At 40.4% G+C, this 25,551-nt stretch overlaps 7 protein-coding genes across 7 annotated transcripts; 3 read left to right on the top strand and 4 right to left on the bottom strand.

Annotated features, from left to right (window-relative positions):
• Positions 1 to 5,705: 5,705 nt before the first annotated feature.
• On the bottom strand, positions 5,706 to 6,776 carry BO79DRAFT_212100 (uncharacterized protein). The gene is made up of 4 exons (XM_025683141.1): positions 6,639 to 6,776; positions 6,379 to 6,585; positions 6,216 to 6,327; positions 5,706 to 6,162 (listed from the first exon to the last, which is right to left on the bottom strand). The coding sequence occupies exons 1-4, from the start codon at positions 6,738 to 6,740 to the stop codon at positions 6,056 to 6,058; spliced, it is 528 nt and encodes a 175-aa protein (XP_025533992.1). The 5' UTR covers positions 6,741 to 6,776; the 3' UTR covers positions 5,706 to 6,055.
• Positions 6,777 to 6,913: 137 nt separating this feature from the next.
• BO79DRAFT_291431 (uncharacterized protein) lies at positions 6,914 to 8,585 on the top strand. Its single transcript, XM_025688993.1, has 3 exons — positions 6,914 to 7,003; positions 7,074 to 7,707; positions 7,765 to 8,585. The coding sequence occupies exons 1-3, from the start codon at positions 6,970 to 6,972 to the stop codon at positions 8,495 to 8,497; spliced, it is 1,401 nt and encodes a 466-aa protein (XP_025533991.1). The 5' UTR covers positions 6,914 to 6,969; the 3' UTR covers positions 8,498 to 8,585.
• Positions 8,586 to 9,648: 1,063 nt separating this feature from the next.
• BO79DRAFT_291430 (guided entry of tail-anchored proteins factor 1) lies at positions 9,649 to 10,783 on the bottom strand. Its single transcript, XM_025688992.1, has 3 exons — positions 10,467 to 10,783; positions 10,164 to 10,350; positions 9,649 to 10,046 (listed from the first exon to the last, which is right to left on the bottom strand). Exons 1-3 carry the CDS (start codon positions 10,551 to 10,553, stop codon positions 9,730 to 9,732), a joined length of 591 nt encoding a protein of 196 aa, XP_025533990.1. The 5' UTR covers positions 10,554 to 10,783; the 3' UTR covers positions 9,649 to 9,729.
• Positions 10,784 to 10,947: 164 nt separating this feature from the next.
• On the top strand, positions 10,948 to 12,136 carry BO79DRAFT_249023 (uncharacterized protein; the record flags this gene model as incomplete). The annotated part of the gene is made up of 1 exon (XM_025685752.1): positions 10,948 to 12,136. Exon 1 carries the CDS (start codon positions 10,988 to 10,990, stop codon positions 12,134 to 12,136), a length of 1,149 nt encoding a protein of 382 aa, XP_025533989.1. The 5' UTR covers positions 10,948 to 10,987.
• A 476-nt stretch (positions 12,137 to 12,612) lies between these two features.
• BO79DRAFT_161584 (uncharacterized protein) lies at positions 12,613 to 12,834 on the bottom strand (the record flags this gene model as incomplete). The annotated part of the gene is made up of 2 exons (XM_025679027.1): positions 12,613 to 12,705; positions 12,766 to 12,834. The coding sequence occupies 2 exons, from the start codon at positions 12,832 to 12,834 to the stop codon at positions 12,613 to 12,615; spliced, it is 162 nt and encodes a 53-aa protein (XP_025533988.1).
• Positions 12,835 to 13,026: 192 nt separating this feature from the next.
• On the bottom strand, positions 13,027 to 16,795 carry BO79DRAFT_279020 (kinesin; the record flags this gene model as incomplete). The annotated part of the gene is made up of 8 exons (XM_025687939.1): positions 13,027 to 15,413; positions 15,464 to 15,593; positions 15,656 to 15,893; positions 15,953 to 16,240; positions 16,299 to 16,361; positions 16,418 to 16,643; positions 16,690 to 16,739; positions 16,790 to 16,795. 8 exons carry the CDS (start codon positions 16,793 to 16,795, stop codon positions 13,211 to 13,213), a joined length of 3,204 nt encoding a protein of 1,067 aa, XP_025533987.1. The 3' UTR covers positions 13,027 to 13,210.
• A 1,520-nt stretch (positions 16,796 to 18,315) lies between these two features.
• BO79DRAFT_205358 (uncharacterized protein) lies at positions 18,316 to 19,272 on the top strand (the record flags this gene model as incomplete). The annotated part of the gene is made up of 3 exons (XM_025681844.1): positions 18,316 to 18,502; positions 18,559 to 18,800; positions 18,853 to 19,272. 3 exons carry the CDS (start codon positions 18,316 to 18,318, stop codon positions 19,186 to 19,188), a joined length of 765 nt encoding a protein of 254 aa, XP_025533986.1. The 3' UTR covers positions 19,189 to 19,272.
• Between the last annotated feature and the right edge of the window lie 6,279 nt (positions 19,273 to 25,551).

Genomic DNA, 25,551 nt, shown 5'->3' with positions numbered 1-25,551 from the left:
GTGTCATGTCATCATCCAATTTCGTCCAAACTACCAACTGGGCAGAATATTGAGAGCATTGGTTAAGAGAAAGAGCCAGAAGCATGGAACACGACTCTGACAAGGGCGGTATAACCCCCTATATCCAATGATAGCACGCAAGATCAGCTTGCGATTTGGTATCAACCTTGCTAAGGAGACCCGGCTTTGCTTGCAAAGCATAGACTAGGATGGCGGAGTCCGAGATGATGTTCCATTTCAGTGACATGTAGTACAAGCAACCAGGACATTCTTCCTTCTTCGAGAGAGTTTGCGTGCGGAAGTGTCTGTGGATTGGAACAATACGATGTGGTTTGCCCTTCTGCCCAAGCGATATGGATTGGCCATGGTCACCACCGAAGGCTCGTTGGAGGAGGCGGACTTGTTGAATATCCCAGTTTGATCCTGGACGTACTGCTCATGAACGTTTCAAAACGACCCTGGTAAGAACTATCTCGCTCCGTCACGATAGATGCCCATTACAAGTCTGGGATTTGGCGTTGACCGGCCGTACAGGAGCGAAGTAGCGGAGTTGGGGGAAAGAAGAGCGCTATGAGATCTCGTAACAGGGGAGGTGGTGAGTAGGAAAGCGATTGATCTAGAAAATTGATAATGCTTTGCTTATGTTGATAAGATCATCTTAAACTCCGTCCCCAAATGTTATGCGCGACCCATGGCAACTGACACAAGAATCCTAATTCTTGGTCTGGAGACGGAAAAGACGTATGAAAGCCGAGCTGTCAGGAAGCTGGTGTTCGATGACTGTTGCGTCTGTGCGAATTGCCACGGATCGATTATCCCGCATGGTGCTTGAGCACGCGTGGAGGCTCCCCAATTTTGTGCCACTTGAGAAGGGAGAGCAGCCTGATATATCAAAGATGGTGACCTTCGATCCTGGTTGCCTTGTGGGGTGGCTTGTACTCCACGGACCCAACAGTATATGAAAGTCAGAAGATGGATTGCCCATTTGCAACCAGATTCCTCAACTGTCTTATTGACGTACTGGCAATTGTTTTTGTTAGTCATTGACTTGCGGCTTCCGAGTAGAATATACCTTTCTTCATGACCGGTCTTGTCCTCACTTGGAACTTGTTCAGCCAGTTTCTGTCGCTGCTTACAACAAAACCTATATAAAATTGATAAATCGGAGGGAAACCAGGTAATGACTGGAGCCTCGGGCTCATTTCCCAGAGTATGTTGTGGTCAAATACACGCAGACTCGCGCCGCGCACATCACATTCAACCTCAGTCCACAAGAGGCGCAAGTGGCCTTGTTCGTGGTATATAGCTCCTAACCAGCGGTATGTGACGCTCTGCTCATAATCACGTTCTTCGTGATACGTAAAGGTGATGTCCTCTGTATGTGACCGAGTCCTACTACCAGGCGCATGGAATCCTTTTCGAACCGCCTTTTATAGCTAATAGATCGGTTAGGTATGTATATGTGCAAAGTCAGCGGACCACTTCAGCGCTGTAGACGTCGTCCCTATGCTCAGTCCCGAAGCTCGTGTTACGACCTGTGTCGCCGTACCTCGAACTAGGTTTCCACTAGTGCAGAGACGAACCTCTTGACTGACAAGCCTTTGATTATATTGCGTCTTGAAATCAATGATCTGACGGGACATACCGCATTGTAAATCACTGATGGAGGTTTAAGGGGCTGACTGATAGGTGAACTTTAGCATTGCCATAGATACAGCCTTCCACATTGGCTATCTTTCTTTTCCCCGGACAAGGCTGTATTGTCTCTGGGAATAAAGCCTTTCCCCCAGTCATAGGCGGAGACAGCGCTGGGATGACAATGGGAGATCTCTAGTTCCCCATATGGGGAGGCGACTGCGCGAAACCGAACCGAATCCGCGCTGACTGCCCATGAGATAGCTTTCAGCTCCTCATAAGAGTTATTCAGATATCAGGATTGTATGGGTGTGCCGGACCGGAAGGTTGGAGAGGCGTGAGAGCACAATGCGATAGCCTGACAAAAATGGTACCATCTTTTGCTATCAATCATCCGATCATCCGTCCTTATTCAAGGCTGTGTTCAACCCAGACACTGCACACACCGGTGGAAGGCATACGGGAGGCGAGCGCGATTATGGTCGCTTGTTTGGGCCCACTCTTTCTGTTGCCAATGGCGATCTTTGCATAAGCAGTTGCCATGAGGACTGACAAGAGGCGTAACCTAATTCCAGTGGACATGGTGAATGGGTCCTCCGCCTAGCGAGACAAAAGCCTTTGAATGACATCATTGTCATAAAGAAATGCACTAGCTTTGGTACCAATGTCGATGCGGAGATTCCTTAGTGTATACGCATCCGAAATGGATCCTGTCCGAGGCGGATTTCCAGAGTGTACTTAATTCATCCCACAGGTCGACAACCTCATCGATAAGTTGACCTGCGACGGTGATATGAGAAAAGAGCTTAGGTCCCGACTGTTTTACTGCCCTCATGAATAGCTATCCTCTTTGTTATGCATAACGATAATTGCGTCGGGAGGGTGAATCTGAACCTTCGGACGACAGCGAATCTCTACCATCATATATTATATTATATGGGCGGGTATGGTGACATGAAATGAGAAACTCAATGTCCAGTAAGCTCCATTTCACTAGAGTTCTCGCCGTCAATGGCACGTCCGGATAAGGCGTTTGGTTGGAGTGAGATTTCGGTTCGGTCTCACCACTGCCGGTAGACAGGAAGATCTAGTTGGAGTTGAATAGAGACTGCTGAACCTGATTGTTTTCCCGCTGCTTGAAGAGCCCGGAACAATCATTGGCTCGCTTGGTAACGTCTTCAAACATATGGTTAGTCGGAACATAACAGCAGAAGCTATTCATTTCATAGGAGCACCTACCTTGTTCTCGACACCAGACCGGTCTGATACAGCACTCCCAAGGTTATGATCGTCCAGATAATAAGCAAGGTCGAAGTACAGAGAGTTTTGAAGCCTCGGGGTTTTCCAAATACATTGCATCTTAGCCGGCGAGCATTTATCTGTAGAGATTGTACGCTTCATGACATGCGATATCCACCGCCTTCGGCTGGTATATAACCAGGGTAGAGTATACCGAAGAAGAGGGTTTGAAGCCGGATGCATGTCCCCACTGAAGCCCTTCGTATTCATTTTGTCTAGCGAAGACGCCATGCAAAGGCCACGGTAGCGACATGCCCGAAAGGTGATGGAGGGGGTTGTTTCTGCGCTTGTTATGACCAATGAGTGGATCTGGAACGCCTTCGCAGGCGCAGGACTTGGTTTTCGATCCTTGCATGTGCTGTGCGATGCAGGATCTTTGTAGCTTTGGCTATTTTGATCGTAAGATGAGTCCCCTGTTTGCGAAGTCTGTTGGAGGGGTTTGGGGTTCCAGCCACTTAATATCAAGGTATTTTGTATGACTGATTTCGACATGGTTGATGTGTTTTTGTAGGCTCGGGAGCAGTCACGAAGACTGACCACGAGTCATCCGGTTCTCGTGTGCTCTCGGTTCCTGCTGAGACACGGGCATAGAAGTCCTATGATGGACTATTAATCTTTCTTCGACGGATTGGAGGCGGATGGCTTCGAACATCTCCGTGGCTGCGGATACGGCAACGCATAAGGCTATCTCCAGATAGCGTGGTGTAGATAATTCGAAGTGTATGGCCACTAAGCGCTTTATCAATAGCTTCTCATGAGACCAACCATCGAGACGACGATTTATCCGTTATATAGAAGCTGGAAGAGACAGGTACGCGCAGCACGGCTTTCCAGCTAGTAGCGAAGCCTTGGGTTTGTGGGATTTTCGGATGTTCGTTTTATTAATTTGTACACAAAGGGCCTCGCACTGGTAGCCATTGGGACCATGGCATGGAACCCGGAATCGCAGAAGCAAAATGCGATCTGCGAAAAGACAGTGAATTCCTGAAACGAAGCGTCGCGTGCCGTAAGTGAGCTTTGATGGAATTATAGATCTCTTGTTCAAGCAAAGGGATGAAGAACGTATGGCACTGACACCAATCCGATGCTGCTTAGGTAGGGTATATACTGTTGTTGAACGGACATGATCAGAATCAATGATCAGAATCAATGGAAGCGGCTGGATCATAGGTCAGAAAGCTCATGCGAGCGATAATGAGGATGGTTGAACCTTGACCCTTTGTGCTATATATGCGATGTTTGGTGATTTGGCTAAGTGAAGTCAAAGTTGATCGAGCTGGACATATCGGCGGTGCATCGAGGAGGCCTCGGGAACTCCACTCGTAAGTCAAGCTGAGCTAATGAAAAGCAGAGTCACAAGTGAAAGAATAGATGCGGGTTGCAGCATGCCGTATTGGTGTGACGCTGGTGTATAGAAGGGGGACATCAACGACAATATGAGATTCTCGAAATAAACCTCTTAGGATGACAACACAAGGGTTAGGGTCCAACCAGAATAGTATCGGGATTGTGGACTAGCATGTTCCCCCCTTGCTCTTATTGTTACCACAGGATGTCAGAAAAATTGGACAAGAAGACTGTTGTTGCGAAGTTGTTGCACGCACTATAGGCTGATAGATCAGGTCTGTGGCACGTTTCCGGTGACATGAGTGAGGCAATAGGTTGCTTCAGGGACATGAACTGGATGAAATAATAAAGTTCCCAGAGATTCAGTGCTTCCATCTCCATACACCGATGACCTGGCAAACGTCTTGTCCAATTGTGCTCAGCGAAAGGGGCCGATTCGATAATGTATTTGCAGCAGGAAATGAACTGTTGTCGGCAAGACGACATTTCATGGCCCCCTGGTCTATTCCCATCTACCCTGAGAAAGGGTCTCGAAAGGACCATCTGGATCTTCTCTTCATTCGCTCTCAATCAACACGTAGCGCAGGCCGCCATGGTTCCCAGGCCTAACAGGAACCGTCCATGAAATTTGGGAATGGCAAGATGCTCGAAAGCCTATACCAGGATCTCATTGGCATCCTGCGGGTCACTGAAGGAGAACCAGGTTGTATGAGGATCGCCCCGGCACAGGGCAACAACTGATCAGGATTGCTCGATTGTCACTGCTACTTGGCCGAAGGTGATAGCAGAGGTGATCGCTCTGCGATTGATATCTTAGACCTACAGAGCCTCGTTAATCGCGCAACCTATGTAAAAGAGAGAGGCTGTGACTTACTGAGCAGGAAGGTCCGAAGATTGTATTGAATACTTTGGATTCTGGAAACTGATGGATGGAGCCTATAGGAAGGTCAATAATTTTGTATGTAAAAGCCATTATGCGTCATGTTTTCACCTTTTTAGCAGGTTATATATATGCTCCCAGCATCGTGGGGGATACCAGGCTTCACCGGGCGACAGCACCCAAGAATTTCTTTCATGGACAAAGTAGGGGAACATGGAATACTCTACAGAGCCCACAATATACTGTCGAAAGATTGGTGCTCCAGTTCCTCAGACCTGAAGTGGGTACACCATGATGATACATTGAAGGTCTCTTCTATCTCCTTGAGTGTGCGCTTAGTAGAGAAGATGGGACGAATGAATGGCAGCTCCAACTGTCCGCGAGGGGGTTGATATATATATACGAGAGGAGAGAGAGAGAAGAATCCTGGAGATCAAGGAACAAACAAGATGGGCGGAAGGATGGGGATATATAGCTCCCGAAAGTGCATTTCTAATAACCAGGAGGCAAATAGACATGAGAATGATATTCAGAATCTAGACCGCACGAAGTCAAAGGGGTCAGGGTGAGGCCGCCAGTAAGGCCACCGCGCATTATTCCATGTACGCAGCGTTGTTCCACAGTCTTCATGTAGGATTCCAAAGCCACAACCGGTGATTGTGGCCCAACGACAAGCCCGCCTACTCAGGTAACATGCCAAACTAGGTGCATGCCTATCTACAGCCGCCTGGAGATATTCTCATCTAATCCTGGCCTGTACCCAGACGGGATGTTGTTTGCGCCTGCAGCCGTCCTGGGATTTAGCTTTCCGCGCTCATACTTCAATGCAACCTACCAGGATTGCGAACAACGCAGATAGATGCTTGTCACTTTGTTACTATACTTTCAGCTGGATTATGAGCTCTTGTTCTGGTTCGCTCGCTGTTGGCCCTCATATAGACCAGTGTAGTATCCAGCATAGTACCATGCCATCATGAGGTTTTTGAGTCCCTCATCTTGCACTTAGAGAGAGTCAGATTTCTCCACAGCAAAAAAGGGTCAGAGCGCATCTTACCTTGGGATAGGGTGGCATGAGACATAGGAGGTGCTCCTACGGCACTTGGCCCAGCCGTTTGATCGGTGACATGGGCACCCTGTCCAGAAGGCTGTTCCGGCCCTTCCGCGGCCTGAAATGAAGTCAGTCCAGTAGGGTTAACCCGACAAACGGAGCAACTCACTTGCGACGGTGTGGCCTGTGGCACCTGCTGAGGTTCCGCTGGAGTTGTTGCATTGGCAGCAATATCGGCGTCGACGTCAGCATCCATGCGGTCGGCCGATTCGTCCAACGGCTGCTCATCTTGCTCCATCTCAGCTTTTTCAGCAGCCTCTGCTTCTCTCAGGACATCTTCAACATTCTCCCCCTTCGCATGGATGCTGTGATAGAGCTGTTGTTGTTCTGGTCAGCGAGCGGATCACGTGCCGGGAAGGAAGCCCATACTTTGTATTCCTCGACAGCCTCATCCCAGCTCTGGACGAGGGCCGAATCATCCCAGATCTCTTCCTGAGTAAGGGGTTTATTCGCCTTGGCCGATTTCCCCATGACCCTGGTAAATGCGCGCAAACAAACGGGCGTGTGAGATGGTTGGGTTGCGGAGAAACAAGAGCTTAGAGTTGGAGTCGCGGCGAGGCCCCGTCGGCCGGGCTGGATTGCATTCACCGCTTGGCGCCCGAAAAATTGCGAGCAGAAAAAAAGTTTCCCGCACCTTTGCGATCCTCCGATTGTAGTCCCCCAGGAACCGCCTGCAATTATCCCCAAAAATCACAGCAGGATGGCCCCCGACAAGAAGGACAAGAAGCGCAAGGGTATGTATTGTTACACAGTTTGAGAGATTTTCATTTTCAACCCGTTGGTGCGCCTACTAACGCTGCTCAGCTGCCGCTGCCACTGCCGCCGATTCGCCCGCAAAGAAGACCAAGAAGGTCGAGGCCAAGCCTGCCGAATCCCCCAAGGACGCCCCCAAGCCTATCCTCAAGAAGGCCAACCAAAAAGAGGCGGCTACAAAGACCGATGGCGCTTCGAAGACCAAGGCCAATGGCCAGCCCGCCAGACAGATCAAGCCTCGCAAGCGCGCAGCCGATTTCCTGAGCGACAACGAGAACAGTGAGTCCGAGGCGGAGGTTGCTGAGCCCAAGGCCGCGAAGGAGGAGAAGCCTACCACCAAGAAGTCGAAGAAGGAGGACGGATCTGCTGCTCCCGTGACGAAATCCAAGCCCGCCAAAGCCAACACCAAGGCCAAGAAGGCAGAGCCTGTCGTTGAAGAATCTGAAGAAGACGAGTCCGCCGCCTCGGAGGCTAGCCAGAGTGAGGATGAGGAGGATGACCGCACAGCTGCCCTCATCAGGGGCTTCGAGAGCAGTGGTGACGAGGATGAGTCTGGCGATGAAGGCTTCAACCCCGACCAGCCGGTGCCTCAGATTCCCGACTCGAAGAAGGCCAAGCGCAAGATCTTGAAGAAGCAGAAGGAGAATGCCGGTCACGTTGAGGAGCCTGGAACGGTTTACGTTGGGTAAGTTGAACCATGAGGATGCTCGTTTGTGACTACTATTAACACGCTATGCTACAGACGCATTCCCCACGGTTTCTACGAGCACCAGATGCGCGCCTACTTCAGCCAGTTCGGTGAAATCACTCGCCTGCGTCTTTCCCGTAACCGTATCACCGGTCGCTCCAAGCACTATGCTTTCATCGAGTTCGCCCATACCTCTGTCGCTAAGATTGTTGCTGCCACCATGGACAACTACCTCATGTACGGTCACATCCTGAAGTGCAAATACGTGTCCCCCGAACAGCTCCACCCGGAGGTCTGGAAGGGCGCCAACAGACGGTTCAAGCGCACTCCCTGGAACCGCATCGAGAAGAAGCGTCTTGACAAGGGCAAGACGAGAGAGCAGTGGACGGAGCGCATCGAGAGGGAGCAGAAGAGACGTCTCGCCAAGGCTGAGAAGCTCAAGGCTATCATGGGCTACGACCTCGACATCCCGCAACTGAAGAGCGTGGATGAGGTTCCTGTCCAGGAGGCCAAGGCCATCGAAGCCTCTGAGCCCGCTGCTGAAGAACCCGCCAAGGCCATTGAGGCTGCCCCGGTTGAGGAACCCAAGGCTGAGAAGCCCGCTGAAGATACCCCTAAGAAGACCAACAAGAAGACTAAGAAGGCTGCCCAGTCCCCTGCTGCGCAGGAGACTCCAAAGTCGGCAGAGAAGTCTACCCCGAAGAAGACCACCGAAGAAACTGCTTCCCCGGCCGCCCAGAAGGCCAAGAAGGTCCAGAAGAAGACCAAGGCCAAGTCTAAGGCTTGAGGGGATTGGGGGTTTATATACTACTTTTGTATTTCTTATGGCATTCAACAAGAATTACCCGGAGTTCAATCGATTGTACATGAAAAATTAGGGACATTATTTTCGCTTCAACAAGCTATTCTTGATTCATAATTCTGTCCAGTAAACCTCTCCCATAACCACCCATTTTCAGTACTGTAAATTGTCAACATGCCTCAGGCACTACTACCCGCAACACCATAGAAAACCAAAGTCACATGACACCTACCACGACCCACAGCTCCACTCCCTGACTAATCGGCTATAAAAAAACCCACGCACCGAATCTGAATTTCTTCTCTTTTCCCTTTCTCTTCCCAACTCCTCGCTCAAAGAATCGCATTCAAAGCTCACACACAGAGAGCAGTCTTCACGACTCTCTCTTTCCCCCCTCAGCTTTGGGAGAAAGTCCCCGGACATCCTGACTGTCTAAACGTCCTCTTGTAGGGCCCAGTCAGGCAATGCGGAAACGCGCCGCCATAGAAGCAATTCGATAGCGGCTTATACGCCCTATTCCCCTCCTAGTGTTTGTCTCTGTACCCGATCACTTGTCACTTTATGGTGGCTTGTGGGTAACAATGGTTGGTGCAGGACAGTGCTGGAGAGGGGGGTTTTATTTGGGTTGCCTTTCGTCGTGTTTGGATAGTCATGCGATTGCCCGTCCTATATGTTTCTTCGAACCGACCTCCTACGTCTGAAAATATGTCGGGGAGCGTTAGTCGGGAAATATTTAGGGGGTAACTCAATGGGGCTCATTCTTGAGGCGAGGAGTTCAATTTCTTTTTCTTTTTCTACGAGTCTGTAGCTTATGGAAAGCGGTGATTGTGGGCCCTTGGTGATTCGGTTCATCTTTTGGCTTTCGTCGCAGATGCTCTGTCGAAGGAGCCGGACTCTACTACTACTCCTACTTTCCATTTTCATTCTTGATGATGTTTTGATTTTGTTCGTGTGATGATATACCAATCATAGAGTCAAGCCCTGAAACCCCTACTACGGTATGGGGTCGTTGACGATAAACGATTGTTTTTTTATCTGATGAACAAATACATTTCATATTCATTATTGATACCCTCATCGCATCATTATTTCATAAGTCAAAAAAATATGAATCAATTATCTTCCAAAAGAACCATCTTATTTTTACACATCCAACTCCACGTAGCTCAAAACATCCATGCATCCATTAGCATAGCATAGCATACATACACATAACTTCATTGAGTCTTCTTCGCAGCAGGCGCAGCAGCAGCAGTAGCCCTCTGCAACAAAACAGCCGTCACCACCTCCGCCATCGTCGTAATCGCCGTCGCACAAACATTACTCCAAATCTGGATGCTCACCGACCCCATCGGCGCACGGGGGAACGACAGCACCCACGCCACGTAGTAAGGAAGCCAGCCCTCCGGCAGATGGAAGACAGGCGTTTTCGAGTACCAGAACTGCAGGAAGAACTTGAGACCAGATGTACCGAACCAGCGAACTATTTTGACGCCCCAGTCGAAAGAGGTTTTCTGCGAACTGAGTTGTTTGTCTGTTGAACCCGCTTTTGTTAGCTCACTCTTTCTCTTCAACTAGCCATTTCTCCCCAACTCAACTCCCCCAAGCCCCATATATATAGACCGTAACTGTGATCGGAAATCAAACATACTTATCGCCTCATATTCCTCCATAGTCTTATCATGCTTCCGTCGGAGTTTCGCCCATTTCGCAAACTCATCCTGTGAGCTGGTGTTGTTCATGTCCCGCTTCAGCTGGACGACCTCGCGCTTAAGTCGGTTTTGTTCTCTGTATTTCTTCGACGTGGAGGTCGGGACCTTTAGGTAGAGGAGCCATAGCTAGAAAGTACACATCAGCCTTACTTCAACTCTGGCATTTGGTGGGCGAGAGAACAGCTCAAGACATAACAGCTAAACGGCCGCCACCACCCAGCAAGCTCCGAGACAAAACATACCAAATTATCAATCGTGCTAGCGCCAATGGTATTAACCAAATAGATGGCGACATGGACGAAGAAAACCGACCACAAAAGCGACAGCATGATGGGCTAGACGTCGGCTGCGATCAATTGACGGAGGGGAGGTAGGAGGGAAAGAGAACAAGGAATAGATCGAATTGGTTCCCGGAGATGTGGGCGGAAAAGAGACCACGAAGCCCGACCGACTTGCGCGGAGAGTGGTGCGTGCGACCTGCCTCAGACGAGCAAGTTACCTAAAGCAAGCTCGGGGAAGTTCTAACAATGAGCGAGCAGACAAAGAAAGAGAGAAAGGCTGAGGCTGAAAGAGAAAAGACATCCATGAATGAATGGAGTGAGAACAGCAAATGACGTTGTCACGTTTGTTTCCCGCCCGTCGGCCGCGGCGCGGCAACTTTCATTTTCCCCCCAGAGCTTTAAACCATGTCCCTTTCCAACATTAACATAACGTCCGCTATTACTACGATTCGTACGCCATGCTGCAAGGCGGGTGATTCTCAATGTCTACTCCTCCGGACGGAAATGCTGCTTACAATGACCTCGCTCGAATATTCTCCGCTAGACGCAAAGATAACAACGTCCTAGAGATCGAGATACTCCCGCCTGGTCTTGGTCCACTGCTACAAGATGGGAACTCGGTCGGAATTACGAAGAAATACCTGGTTCAGGCGTTCGTAACGGCTAGAAGAATATTCTTCGATGCATCAAGCGAGCCGTTCTATTTTTCCGATGCCGGTGGTCATGAAGACGAGCGCAAAGCCCCGGACAACGAATCCCTGCTACAGAAACGAAGAGACGATGTGCTAAATGCCAGCGAAGTCATCCTCCTCTTTGATTGCGAACACCTGACGGCATGCAGCTGGCGCAAACGACGTCTGGCTGCCCTAAGTCAGCGCGCTGGCTCGGCGGACGCCGGCTATACTTGTCGGGACATGCTCACTCGTGAATTGGACACGGAGATGTCTCTATTGACCACCTACATTTGCTCTCCACTGCATCGTCATACGAAATCTCCGACATTGTATAACCACCGACTATGGGTATTGAGGCAGATGCTTTTTGACGGCGGTGAAAGGTTGACAAGGCGAGAAGATGACAGGGAGACCGTGTCAAACCAGGAGGTGCTAAAGAAGGAACTTTCCGTTGTTCTCCGATCCGGAGAGCTACACCCAAAAAATTACTACGGCTTCACTTATATAAGACAGCTTCTCGACCTCATATCGAGCTGTGATGATGATCAAGGGGACGTTTCTGCGCGTCTAGCTGCCTTGCTCATACCAGAAGTGCTGGACTGGTGTATCGCACACCCCAGTGACATTTCCGGCTGGATGTTCACTTTGCGCCTACTAGACTGGGCCCGTGATGAAAAGACCAAAGCAGACAGTATTGACAGGGTATTGCGTTTCGCATTGAATGTTGGTTGGGAAGGCGAGAGCATCTGGACGTTTGTGGATTTGGCGACAAAGATGATAGGCGTAGGAGCCTCAGAAAAGGCCCAATGCAGGACGCCGTCGAATGCATTAGCATACCTGCCTTTGTCTGAAGTTGGGGCTGCAGACGGGTGGAAGGCCTGCTTGGAAAGAGCAAGAGCTGCTTGGGTTGCTGGTCAGCAGGCGGGTAGCCGTATAGGTGACGGCAGCCCGAGGTAGATGTAGGGTAGACACTATGTATTATATATCACAGGTTTGTTGCACCATTAGTATGCGCCATCTTTATGCAAACTTAAAACGCTGCTTGATAGAACGCCTCGCTAAATGCCATTGTCTTGTCACATGTATCTGCAACGTACACCCATCTGATAAAGCCAGCCAAGTCAGATTGCAGGTCCTAAAATCGTCCCAATATCAACCATATCCAGTCTGGGCGCCCAGAGAACAGCCTTCCGAATGGACTTATACAAGTTGGTAGAATGCATAACCAAAATCGTAGACGAGGGCTATGCGATATCTGACGATCGTAGGACGTTCCGGGCTGACTTATACAACGTGGGCGAATACAGAGAATCATTACTTCTTCTTGGCTGCTGCAAGTGCTTCAGCTTCTTTCCGCTGATCGGCTAAAAAGAAGATAGAGAGAGTCAGTAAGATAGTGATCAAAAAGTGGCACAAAATCAGCAGACCAGAGCCTACATACCCAACGCTTGTTTCGCTCTCATCTTATCAGCATCGTTCTCCTTTTTGCCCAGTATACCGCCCTTGCCCACCGCTTTCTTTTGGCTCTACGCAGCAGAAGTTTGTCAGTAATCAAGGGGAAATTGCTGATTCAAGCAGAAATCTACCTTGAGCAGCTCCTGTTTCTTTTTTTCGTTCTTCGCGCGAGACTGATCTCTCTGGTTACCACGGGCCATTGTTGGTAGTTCACGTACGACAAGTGAGTTGTTGGGCTCTTTTTCGTTATATACACGCCTCCCTATATAAGGTAGTATAATGAGGGGGATCGAGAAGAGTATCGAAGGGTGCTTGCTGTTCGCATATGCAGAGTTTCGGGCATCGAAGGTTTTTCCGCCTCAGAAGGCCGCCGAGCCGCCGCCACCGGAATATCCTATTCAGGTGGCACCCGCTTGACTGCCGTTTTGAGTTGGACTGCTACCCCTTGAGCCAGAGTAAATGATCTTGTAAGAACTCATTGGACAACATATAGAATCCTAAGCCATTATTCCTGGCTTGCCCGTTTTTTCGCCGGATAGGCGCCTTGTACTTCTTCTTACACATGATTGCTTTCTGTCAGTCGCCAAGCCGCTCGACCTCCAACAGTATCTCTACTGCATCTCGTTCAGGTTCACACATGCCCCTCAATATCCCGAGTGACGCTAGAGTCTCTGTGTGAAAGGGGCCTAGCAATACTTCCATCTTGTTTGTAGCCTTTGCTATCAATTGTATTGCCTTGTCTTCTTTGCCTTGGCGATACCAGGATAGGGCCGTGAATTTCAGAGTGTAAGGATGATCTGGATTGAACACACGATTGGCGGTTTTGATGAGTTCCTCGTCCAACTGTTTAACCTTTTCAATATCGCCCATTGCCCAATATATCCCACATAGTTGCGACTTCCTGTCGAGTGTGTCAAAGTGAGTAGGTCCATACGTTTTTGACTCATCTTCCAGAAGCCGCAAGCACAACTCCTCGGCGTTTTGCCACTCTTTGAGATCTTGGTAGATATTCATCAGTGTATGTCTGCAAGCCCTTGTCGTCGAATAATCCTGGCCCAAGTTCTTTTCACACATCTGAAGCGTCTTGAAAGCCAGCTCTTTTCCTTCTTGTAGCTTGCCCAGCCCGCGATAAATTGCTGATAGATTTTCTGCAACGCCCAGAGTCCAGACGTGGTCTGGACCAAGATTCTCATTGTGCCACTTCCAATCTATAAGTTTGAAAGGTTCGGCCTTTTCATACTCATCCATGTCATAGTAGAGTGTCGCTAAATGGCCAATGGCATTTATCGATTCCTCATGCTGTTCTCCGTACACGGACTTGGCTGTTTTGAGCACGTCTTGAAAGAGGAGTTCTGCTTCCTCATACCGATACTGTTGTCTCCAGATAGATGCTAGAGAAAGCATACTTCCCAGGGTCAAAGTGTGGTCGGGCCCATGAAGCCGTTTGTAGCTCGTAACAAGAAATGAATCTAGTTCCTCGGCTTCGGCAAGTCGATTTTGATTTGCGTATGTTGAGGAGAGACCTGCAATGCTCTCCAATGTTTCTGGATGTTCTATACCAAATTCTCTCTTATTCTCTTCCACGATGAGGAGATCCAGCTTCTCTGCCTCATCGTCACGACCCTGCGACCACAAATAGTATGCTATTCCTTCTTGAAGATAGAGCCTCCTTCGCAGCAGCTTCCCATGCAGCTCCGGTATGAATTTGAGGACTGATACGGCATGAGGCAAATAATCAGCGCAGATAGCCCAGTTCTCGTACTGAGCGTTCGGGTAGACTTCAGCGAGAGTATCCATGGCTTGAATTGCTCTTTCGTCGAAGGTGTGCTCAATGATTAGCCATTTCCGCACAGTAAGCTGTACGAGCCGGTGGATAGAGAAGTTTTGGCCCTTTCCTGTTGCTATTATAAGCGAGAACGCCTTAAGTGTACCCAGCGCTTTTGTCAGGTCAAGCGGCCCGACAACCTTCTGTTCCATCAAGCTTGATGGGATGTTGTGCTGGTCAAGGAAAGCAACAAAGGAAAGAGCCTCGATGGCGTTCGGCTCCTTTGTATTGATATGATCCAGAGAAACGATCAGAGTGGTAGCAAGAGCATTAGGGGTTTCGCTGTCTCTTCCTAATGTCTCGAAGGGCTCGCACAGTAAACTCATTTTGGTTTCATCGCTGTCATTATGCAGCTTGATGTATTCATTCACAGTGAGCACATTTTCTTCCATGAATGAAGCGGCTTGCATAATTGCCAACGGTAAATAGTCGAGCATCTCCGCGAGCTCATCCATGTCCGACTCTGTCGGATAATTGCCACTCAAAGCAGATTTGATCAAGCATCTCGACTCTTCTTTGGTCATAGTATCCACCTCGAGCATGTTTCGGCCAATACCCCTAACGAATTTGACACCAGCAGCTCGGTTACGGGTCGTAATGAGAATAGAGCCATATGGACTGTCGGGAAGGAACTGGACGATGGAAGAATCTTCTTGCAGATGCTTATCTGAGGTCGAGGTTTTTTGTCCTTGACGCCCATCCGACGTGAAGAATGAGGCTTCGTCAGCGTTATCGATAATCAGCAACCAGCGTTTACACTGCTTTTCTAGCCATTGCTTGACAAGCATGAGGTCTTGTGGTTTATCTTCTGGACTCTCAATTTCGCATTCCTTAATCAGATGATAATAACTTTCTTGGAACCGGCTGATACTGTTTGCGTGGATCCAGAACACCGACGCGTCGGGGTGGGCTTCATGGACTTGATGCGCCAGCTCAATGGCTATCTGGGTTTTACTTGTTGTTTTATCAGTCAAAAGCTTCCTGGTAGAAACCGCAAAACCTACCCGACACCTCCGAGACCATACAAGGCTACTCTCGAATGAACCTTTCCGAGTGGCATGATACGCTCCATAACCTGACTTAATGTGTGCTCGCGGCCGACAAACCCGGGATTACGTGTATAAGGTATCATCCCTGTCCGGTTGGTGTAAGCCGGTTTCCAGTATTTCATATATGTAGTAATGCATAGGACCTACAGAAGCAAGGGTCGGCTTCATCGGCCACGAGGGTGGACTCTGATTCATCAACGCAACTGGTTAACTGGCGCGTCTCCGTCCCTGAGTTTGCCATTTCGACAATTAGCGAAGACACATATTGATATCGATCGTCTTTGTCGCAGTGAAATCTGCAAATCTCTTCATGGTCGGCATTCAATGCGATCGCTTTCTCACGGGAGTCAGGCAAGCCAAGAACAGCAGAATCTTTTTCCACAACCTAATTTGAGCAGTGTGTCTTGTTAGTGCCAACATCTAGTCAAGTCCTGGAATACGTACTATGCCGATGCTCTTGAATGGTAGGGTCTCATAAAAGCTCAGATACTTGTAGTTTTCAAGAAGCTTGTCAAAGTTCGCAGACAGCTCCAGGGCGTAAAGGCTGCCTTTTGAAAGGGCCTTCAGTAGGGTATTGCTCGCTGTTCCTAGTAGAGCCCTCACGAACTTTGCAGCCACGCCTCCCACACGTGCCAGGTGCGTCCCTCGATGTGGCGTACCGAAGAAAACGATTCCGAAGGTCGAGGTGCATATCGAGCCATACGTTGCGCTGAGTTTGGCTTGTACAAGCGCCTGGCATTGAACCATAAGAGACAGCCCAGAAACAACTTCTAGCTGAGAAGCTTCATACCTCTTTGACAACAATCCCTCCCAGGCTATGGGCAATGAAAAGCAGGGGTCGATGTTCACACTTCTGCAGGCAATGTAAGCTTCTTTGACAGATCCAGTGGTACAGTTGCTGTTGATTACCTCTCTTTCCAGTCTTAAGCGGTCAAGGAGGACATGTGCCTGCTCTCGCACGCCAGCTGCGGATGACTGGATTGCAACTTTAGAGTTGTAACTGAAGAGGAAAATCCTGGCTCGTGGCAGTTGCTTGGGAAGAAAATCCCTGAGCCATAGCTTCCCATTCGACTCCCAGGTCTTCTCGGCATGATTTTTCTTGCTTTTGGGGTTGAGCCCATGAACGGCGACAATGCTACTGTCGGTTAGCAAGCAGACATAGTGCCGGTGAAATGACTTACTCGATATTGGGATCTGCGCCGGCGGACAATATACGCAAATAATACTCGCCCTAGAATGCTATTAAACCCTTTTCTATCGGCATGCGAACAAAGACCCTACCGTCATGATATCAATCCTGCTCTTTCACTGGGCTTGAATTACTACCAACCCTTTCTGGGTGGTGAATTGTTGCGTTGCCCTTCATAATTCGGAATGACCCTTAAGGCTCGGGGCCTCCCCTCATTAAGGCCGTTGCGACCTTCCTTAACTAATCAATGCGAGCTGCTGCGCCGCGTATGTTCAGCTTGTCAAGGGGGTACCGTGGGCGGCTGTGTTGCCAGCATGATTGGACAAAGACATGTAGCGTCCAACATCCCTGTAGATCTACTCTTTTAGCACGTTGCATGTATGAGCAACGGGGCAGAACACTTAACACTTACTGTAGGTCTTTCGAGCCCCCCGCCCCCACAAGGCTCCTGAATATTTGATCTATAGATAATCTCCAAAATTATAGTAATTGTAAATTTTGCAGAGGAGGGTGGGTGTAGATGCTCAAAAGTATGGCAGAGATGCAATCGAATAGGAAGGTAGGACTAAGTGGGAGGAAAGCACTAATCTAGTATTAGCGTCGTTTTGGAGAGGACGGCTGCAACTAAACACCCTAAACACCGACCACTCCATCCGACGTATTTGTCTATAGGCCGAGATACCCGGAGCGGGCGCAGTCAGGCTACAATTGTTCTCGTCGCAAGCGCTTACACAGTGCATTTCTATAAATATTGTGGGAAGTACTGGTGGCAACCGAACTGGTAACACCTCGGCGCTAGTCTTGCTCTGCCACGCTTGAACACAGGCATTTCCCGTCCTTGTCTATTAGTAGATAGTATAGTAGCACCACCAAATCTGTGAAGCGGTGGATGCTAAAAGAGCATTTTTTGGTGGGCTGAACCTGACATCCTACTCACTTCTCTGGTTCAGCTTCTATCTTTATTCTTCGATATGACTGGGTATGCGAAACGATGGCTAATCTTGAGTGGAGGATCCTAAGCGCTCTGTATTCGTGTAGGCTTTTGACTCGGGAGGGATCCATCAGGAAGTCCAAGGAGAGAGAAACACTGATCGAGTCAGGGACCTGGAAAAGGGCAAATGCCGCCGAAGTAGGTAACGAGTGTTTCTAAGGGCCAGAATGAATGGCTATTGTTCATTCAAAATCGTGTCGAAAGTGTTTCAGCCTCAGGTTCGCGCCTATTGTGTCTATTCTTGTCTTTGTTGGGCATTTCAGTCCCGCTTGACCAGAACACTGTCCGGCATTTGTAGATCTGACAGATAATAACTTCCTCTGGCTGTTCTTCATCCTCTCGTTAACTCTTTGGGTCCGCGTTCTTTCTTTAACTCGCGAGTTGACCTCGTGGTTCTTTCTTTCCTTGCTCTTAACTCATATCAATTAGCACTTTACTGCTGGTCAGTCCCTACTACTCATTCCTTTCAATCTACAAGTTTTTGTTGCAGAGTATAAAGGTGCATCACAATCAGTACGGATATCCAACTCGATAATTTCTTAAGATACAATCACCTATTTTCATACTGGTCACAAAAAGTTCAAGCTTTCGGGCAGCTGAGCCGCTGATCTAAACACCAAAATCATGATGGCTTCGTTGAAAGAATCCCTGGCTGGCCCAGGATACGTGATTCTCAACGCCATTCGTGTCATCAACATCATTGTGTTTCTGGACATCATTGCCGCCAGCGTGGTCATGCTGGTCAAGATTGACTTGTTGACAGCGTTTTTCTTTTTTGAGGCTGTCTCCCACGTCGCCACAGCAGGCGTTAGTAGTAAGTAGCCTTTGCTCCAGATACTGTACTAGATGGCTAACAATTTGACATAACAGTATTCCTCATCATCTCCGAGCTTCCCTTTCTCCGCGGTTACTTCGACCGCAACTGGCCATTATTGGGGCAGAACTCCGGGTTCATCACTTTGGCGATAGCGATGCTGATACTGGGAGTTGGAGTGCTGGGAGACCTAAACACGAACGCCACCAGCCAGGAATCTCTTGGAATGGCATTCTGGAGGATTGTGCTCTCTGCTGGCATTCTAGCCATGATCATGAGCGTGATCAATGTGATTGCGGTAAGTCGAACTTCGGATTTAGTGAGCGCAACGCTGATAGTATGGAATACAGAGCTTTGTCTTCGCCGACAGCGACCTTGGTGTCAGTGCACGACATGTGCGGGTCTATGGAGCAGTGGCCCCCCAGAAAGTGATGTCGCGCAATGGCAGCCAGCGTTCATTCCAGCTAAGTATGAAGAGGGAGGAAACTTTGCCTACCTACAGTCCACAAAGCTCGTTGAAAAGGCAGATGTCTATGCGACACACGCGATTCCCTTTGAAGATATCTTCCCCAGTCAATCCTATCAACATAAACGATGCGGCGTCATCGAAGTACTCGAGGGACTCCACAGGAATGACTATTCCCGATCTTGCTCATCACCCGGCAATGCAGTCATCGCATGTCTAAGAAAACAAAGTGAGACAATGTGCTTTTGCGACGACACGACAAGGAGTTCAAATGCGGGGACATCATTTGCGTTGGCGTTGACAGTATGGCAATTAGCGAGCATAGGCAATGGGGACGTTGCAGCGTACGTACCTTCCCGATTGGGATGTAATGAAGATGCTTCTACTGTCTTCTGTTAGATAGCTCTAGAAAAGAATATAATTAATTATCTGCTTCTGTTTACAAAGGATCCTTTTCTATATTTATTATATAGACTTAGATTGGTTACTCTAGATTAGAGTAATATAGTAGTATATTTTAATATTTCTCAGAGTATCTTTATCTCTCCTGTGTAATATATTGTAGTCTATAAAAATATATAATTTATTTTATTTGTCTTGTTTAGCAAGCATTATAAGAAAGATAAATTTTATTGAGATTCTTATTAAATCTTATCAAGATACAGATCTTTATTAAGAGTATTATAGTCTAAGATCTAGAAAAGAAGAAGTCTATTTTTTATCTAGTATTTTATTTATATAGTAAAGGTAAGAAGTATAAGAAGAAGATTTATACTATTTTTAAGAAGATTAAATATTTCTGTTATAAGTATTTTTATTATAAGTACTATTAAGTATTTTCGCCGCAAGTGCTGTTAAATATTTTTATTATAAGTATTATTAAGTATTTTTATTACAAGTATTTCTGTGACAGTGTGTTATTAGTATTCTTTATAATTACTAGGTATAACTGTTAATATAATAAACAAGTATTACTGTATTTATGTTTTTAATAAGTTTAAATAACAGGACTATCTTAATTAAATATCTTTGCTGCAAATATTTCTGTGGTAGTATATTATTAATATTCTTTATAATTGCTAGGTATAACTGCTAGTATAATAAATAAATATTATTATATTTATATCTTTAATAAGTCTAAATAATAAGATTATTTTAAATAGTAGTTTTCTTATAAGTATTAAATTTATGTCTTATAATTATAAAAATATATTATTTTATTATTATTTTTATACTGCATATTTATCTATTTCTTTTAAAAAAAATTATTTATTATTTTTATACTACTTAACACCCTCTGAATATTCTATGGAAAATTAGAATTTTCTTAATCTAAATTTTAATTATTATTATATATACTGAAAGCCACCTTATCAGATATTATTATATTAAATTTTAAACTTATTAAATTTAAACTTCTGTAAAAGTAATTTCTGAGTCTAAAATTAATAATAATATTATATTTTATATATTAAAAAGAAAATAGCAGATATTATAAATCCACATGAAGCTATTTCTAATTTTTCTAATATTAGAGAAATCTATAATAAGTCAGGAGACAACACCAGAGATAATATAAGTAATTTAATTAAATCTAATACCTGAAATAATAATATTCTCTGTCTGTATAATTCTCAGATAATAAAAGTTTATAAATAAATTATAATCTTATTATATTATATATAATAATACAGCTAGATAAATAAGATATCTAATCTTAGTATATCTGATTTAATAACTCTTTTTACAAGTTAATTATATATAATAAATATTAATAAAATATCTAGAATTATATCTATACTGAACAGAAGCCAATACTAGAAAATTTATATAATAATTAATATCAGTAACACTGACTCTTCTTAATTTAAATATATTATTAAAAAATTATTTATTATTATAGTAAAATTTAAGTATAGATCTTCTTGCTGTATATTAAATAAGTATAATATTTTAAATATATATAAGACTAATAAAATAAATATAAGAGAAAAAGAATATAAAAAATAATATATCTGTTATTAATAAGCTGAAAAGCAGAATACTAAGATTATAAGATTATAATAATAAGTATTAGATCTTAATTGAATACTTAAATAATCTGATTAAAATTATATAATTTATTAAAAATAAATATAATATAGAAAATAAATATTATAAGAATAGCTTAACCAAGAAAGAGTAATATAATAATAATCTAGTATATTTTATCTAGTATAAGATTTTAAATATAGTGGATTTTATTATAAATAATAAATAAATTTAAGCTTCTTCTAGAATATTATTAATAAATAATTAATATTAAGAAATAGTCTTTATACTAAAAGTAGCTAATCTTAAAATACTTTTTATATATTAAATATATATCTTATCTAAATAAATTTTTCTTATCCTGACTATAACAGGTAAGATAAATATAATAATAAATAAAATTATAACTAATCTTATATTAATTTTAATTATTATTTTAATAATTATTATGCTGCAGAATATTATCCTTATTAATTAAATTCTAATAATATAATAATATTTAATCTAAAAATAATAAATATCAGATTCTTTATTTAATAAATTTAAATTATTGTGGCTCAGAAAAGATAATAATTTATATTAAATATTCTTTTATTTTATCTGAAAAACTAGATTTTTATATAATATACTAAACTGTTTAAAATATTCCAGAACCAGATAATCTATAAGATTAAAATATAGTATAAAAAACTTAAATATAAATTTAAGTATCCAGCTATTAAAGTATAATAAGAAATATAATAATTAAAATTTAAATTTAAAAAAGCAGATAATCTCTTACTTACTAATTATTTTATTTAAAAAATATTTCTTTTATAAGCTACCAGTATAATAAATAAAAAAATCCTGAAAAATAAATTATAAAAAAATTTTAATAATAATCTTGCTTATCTCATATAACTAATAAAAAATAAAATACTTGAGATTTTTAAATATTATTTATATATAAATAAGATAGATATGAAATAATAATAATAAATATATAATAAAAAAAAATTATATAAAATCTAAATAGGTAGATAATAATAAAAATAACTATTAAACTAATAAAAATAATATTAATAAAATTAATTTATTTAATATTACTGAAAAAGCAAAGCTATTAGAAAATTATTATAATATTAAAGTTTAGTTATTATGACCCTGCCGCTACTATAATAATAATTACTAAAATTAAAAATATTTTAATTATAATTACTATATATATCTAATAAAATAGAGAATTAAACTAGATAATAATAAATCTAATTTTAATTTAAAGAATTTATTAGAATTCAGCTCAGAATCTAATTTCTTTTAAATAAAAAACTAATATTCTCCTCAGGAATAAAAAACCTTAAAAATAAAATAAAATCTTTAATATCTATTTTTAATAAGAATAACTATATTTTATATACTATTTTTATAAAATAGTTATTACAAGTACTTATCTTATATATAATAATATTTAATATATATAATAAGATATTTATTTATCTAGATACAGGATCTGATTTAACTTATATCTTATATATTTATTTAAATAAATATTTTCCAAGAGTAATTATTAAATATTAAACTATAATATTAAATATACTAGACTCAAATATCACTACTAATAAAATAGTTTTATTATATATTTTTTTAGTAAAAAGATATATAAAAATAAAGATATTAGTACTGGAATAAGTCCTGATTAATATTTTATTTAATATAAATACTTATAATATAAATAATATTATTATTAATTTTCTTAAATCTCTTATATAATTTCAGAATACCTATTCTATTCTATTCAAATTAATATAAAAAATATATTTTATATTAAAGAAAAAGTACAGTGTCTACGCTGGACAAAATATTATAATTAAATTAAAAATAAATTATTTATTATCTATAATATATTCTTACTATATTCTAGATAATATTTTATTATAACTTAAGCCAGTATTATAAATTAAATAAAATATTAACTTATTTAGCAGCTTGCCTGGAGTATTTTTAATAAATAATAATTATATATTATTCTACATAAATCTAGACAAAAGCCAGATTTAGATATATTATAAATAATTTATAAAATATATATTAAATCTTAGATCAGTAATTATAATAACAGCTATTATATATATTATATAATTTATAATTAAATCAGAAATTAATATTAATAATAATTCTTTAATTAATTTTAGCAAGACACTGGATAATATTAATCTTAATAATATTAAAATATTTATAATTATTTCTAAATTTAATTTTACCTTACTAGCTAATGCTGATATATTATTTATATAAAAAGATAAATATACTTTCTATATAAAAACTATATTAAATAAATATTTTTTATTATTTTAACTAAAGCTTAAATATTTTACTAGCATAAAAATAATAATTTTATTTTATAATAAATATAATATTAGAGATCTAAAATAGAATCTATATTTTCTAATATATAAAAATTATATAATAATAGACAGTATCTTAAATCTCTTATAAAAAATAGAATAAATTAAAAAAATATTTCTTAATAAATTTTTTTTTATATTTTTATTAGTCTTCATTATCTGACAGCATAATAAATCTTATATTATTATTAATTTATAATATATTAATATATACTTAATCCTGAATATTTATCTACTGCTATAATAAGATAATATATTAAAAATTCTAGATAATTTAATTATTTTTATATTATTAAATATTACTAAAAGCTATTTTTAATAGTCTATAAAATATAAAAATTATTAAAAAATAATATTTATTATATTATATTAAGAATATAAATAATTAATTATTATATTTATAAGACTTGTCTTTTTCTCCAGATTCTTTTAAATAAAAATAAAATCTATATTAAATTATTATTTATAGAATTTTATATTAATATATATTAATAATATTATTATCTATAATTATTCTCTAAATAAGTATTTAAATTATTTAGATTTAGTTCTTGACCTTCTTTAAACTAATAAAATAATATTATTTCTTATAAAATATTATTTTATATACCTATTAGTTAAATTATTTAATTATTATATTTTATATCTAGATATAATTATAATAAATAATAAAATTATAGCTGTATATTATATATAATTTTTATTAATAATTAAAAGTCTTGAGACTGGTATTATTTTTTTTAATTATTATTAATATTTTATTAAATACTTTGCAGTTATAGCTGAGCTATTATATAAATTTAAGATTTTATAATTATATTCAAGATTAAGAAGCAGCTGTACTTATAAAATATTTATTAATTAAATATTTATTTTTATTTTTAATAATAATAATATATTATATTAATTAATTATACAAAGTATATAAGCATGGAATATAATAAGAGATTAATTAATTATTACTTTAATATTTATATATTCTAACTTTTCTAAACTATTTAAATTTTATGTAGATAAAAATAAAAAATAAGATTTTAGAATTATTATTTACTAGACTAATATAAATAAAATTAAATATTTTATTATATATCTGTTAAAGGCCTTATTTTTTACAGAATAAAATTATATTATAATAAAATTAAAATATACAGCTCTTATATAGACTTTAATTAAATTATTTTAATATATAAATAAAATTACTTTTATAATTATAATAGATTACTCTGTATTAATTAATATATTTTAAATTATAAATAAATTATATAATACTTATTTAAATTACTGGATTCTGTACTTAATATCTTATTTTAATTAAATAATTATATTATATTAAAAAGAATAATTATATTCTAATACTGATATATTATTTTATTTCTTATTAAATATATATAATTTTAATCTTCTATTTCTGGATATTATATAGGCTTTTTATTATTTAATCTAAAATATTAATCTATATATTATTATTAAATATCTCAGATTTAATCTTAATTTTTAATAAAAATTATATAAATATATTATCTCTGACTATATCTTTATAAAGATTTTTAACTAACTTAATTTTAAGTCTAATATATTAAAAATATTAATATATTATAATTTTAAATTATATAATAATATATTTTTTAATATATAATATGACCTGCTACGCCCTTATATACTATATATATTAAATAAAAAAATATTTATTATATATTATAATAAATATAGTTATCCCAGTATAAATAAATTATATATACTATTTTATAAAAAATTTTTTATATTATATATTAAAAAAGATCTCCAGTATTATATACTATAGTATTTTATATATATTTAAAATATATATAATAATTATAAGTTTTATAACTAGATACAGCTTATAGAAATATCTAGTTAATTATTTTATATTATTATTATAAATTTTATAATTAGCTTATTTAAGAATAATAATTTTAATATTATATTTATAATTATAAATAAGCTTATATATATTATTTATTTACTACTAAAATAAAAAGATTAAGATATATTATACTAGATTATAATTATTTAAAATAAAATTATTTATAAATAGGATTTATCTATTATAATTATTTCTGATTATAATAGTAAATTTATAAGTAATTAATAATATAAGTTAATAGAAATAATATATATTTAATATTATTTAATAATTATATATTATT

Source organism: Aspergillus costaricaensis (genome assembly GCF_003184835.1).
Source record: "Aspergillus costaricaensis CBS 115574 unplaced genomic scaffold BO79scaffold_62, whole genome shotgun sequence".
Lineage (NCBI taxonomy): Eukaryota > Fungi > Ascomycota > Eurotiomycetes > Eurotiales > Aspergillaceae > Aspergillus > Aspergillus costaricensis.
This window is presented reverse-complemented; position numbering and strand designations above follow the sequence as displayed.